This window comes from Lichenostomus cassidix, unplaced genomic scaffold (genome assembly GCF_008360975.1).
Source record: "Lichenostomus cassidix isolate B80296 unplaced genomic scaffold, HeHo_3.0 HiC_scaffold_789, whole genome shotgun sequence".
NCBI classification, from domain to species: Eukaryota; Metazoa; Chordata; class Aves; order Passeriformes; family Meliphagidae; genus Lichenostomus; species Lichenostomus cassidix.
Genome location: NW_028147479.1, coordinates 1 through 1,588, shown reverse-complemented (window position 1 = coordinate 1,588; position 1,588 = coordinate 1). Strand labels below are relative to the sequence as shown.

General features: G+C 70.3%; 1 protein-coding gene across 1 annotated transcript; it reads left to right on the top strand.

Moving 5' to 3' along the window:
* Positions 1-887: 887 nt before the first annotated feature.
* LOC146422283 (uncharacterized) lies at positions 888-1,527 on the top strand (the record flags this gene model as incomplete). The annotated part of the gene is made up of 2 exons (XM_085046664.1): positions 888-1,032; positions 1,252-1,527. Coding segments are annotated over exons 1-2 (333 nt in total), but the record flags the coding sequence as incomplete, so codon positions are not given.
* Between the last annotated feature and the right edge of the window lie 61 nt (positions 1,528-1,588).

The window sequence follows — 1,588 nt, the reverse complement described above, 5'->3', positions numbered from 1 at the left end:
ACCCGGGGACATTCAGAGAGACCCCCGGGGACATTCAGAGGGACACCCGGGGACAGTCGGAGAGACCCCAGGGGTATTCAGAGAGACCCCCGGGACGTCCGGAGGGACCTTGGGGACATTCGGAGGGACCCCTAAGGGACATTCAGAGGGACCCCTGGGGACATTCGGGGACATTCAGAGGGACCCCAGGGGACATTCAGAGGGACCCCCGGGGACATCCGGAGGGTCCCCAGCCCTCGGTCCCCCTCGCCCCCACCCCAGGAGCTGCGGGGATGTGAAACCCCAAAAGCCTCAGACAAACCCCACTGAGCTCTTGGGGGGGCGGGAGTTTGGGGGGCTCTGAGTGTCCGGGGGGCTTTGTGGGTCCGGGGGGGTCCTGAGGGGTAACCCTGCGGGTCTGGGGGGCTCGGAGTGTGTCCAGGAGACCCCTGCTGATCTGGGGGGCTATGCATGTCCAGAGGTGACCCTGCTGTCATGGGGGTCTCTGCTTGTCTGGGGGGCTCTGTGTAACCAGAGGGTCCTGCGTGTCATGGGGTGCTCTGCATGACCAGCGGGGTCTGTGCATGTCCTGGGGAGCTCTGCGTGTCCAGAGGTGACCCCGCTGCCCCGGGGGTCTCCAACCCCCCCAACACCCCCGCACGGGGCAGGTGCGGATCCCCCTCCTGTCTCCCGTGCCCCGAGAGGGACTCCCCCCCATCCCCCCATCCCATCCCCCCATCCCCTCCCCCACCCCCCGCACTGCACCACACACCCCCCCAGCTCTCACGGTGGGCGGAGCCTCCCCTTGGCCACGCCCCCCGCGCTCCGCAGCCGATGGAATTTTCCACTCTCGGGCGCGCCGCGTGCTCCCGCCGGCCACGCCCCTTCCCGCGCGCGCGCCCCGCTCGGCCCCGCCCACCGCGCCATGGCCCCGCCCACCCCGCGCTGGCCCCGCCCACACCCCCACCTTCCCGCCATCCCCCGCGGCGGGTCAAGATGGCGGCCGCCATGGCGGCGGAGTTAGGCCGCAGCGCGCCGCGGCTCTGCTGGAAGGTGCGGCCGAGAGGAGCGGCTGAGGGGCGGCGGGGAGCCGCGGGAGGCTGCGAGAGGCTGCGGGGAGCGGCTGCGGGAGGCTGGGAGGGCTGTGCGGCCGCGGGGTGAGCGCTGTGGGTGAGGCAGAGCGCGGAGGGCCGCGGCGCCTGCGAGGCGTGAGGGGAATTTAATAAACGATTAACAAACGTTGGCTCACTCACTGCTGTCGCCTTTCCTCAGGCTGCGCAGTCCCTGCTGCGGCCCGGCGCGGCTCTGTGGGGTGTCACCGTCCCGGTGAGGGGCAGGAGGAGATGCCCGCGGGTGCCCGAGTGGGCCCGGGAGCTGAGCCCGGCGGAGAGGGACCGGAGACTCCAATCCGCCGCGCCGGTGTTCCCCGACGAGCGCGTTGAGCGAACCTTCTACCTGGCGTGCACGGGTAAAGGGGAGCCAGCCGGGGTGGGGAGGTGTGTGACTGAGGGAACTGGAGCGATTCGGGGTGAATTGGAGAGATTCGGGGTGAATTGCTCACTCTGCCTCCTGCTGCTCTGCCTGACCTCCGGAGGTGCCTTTGTGCCTT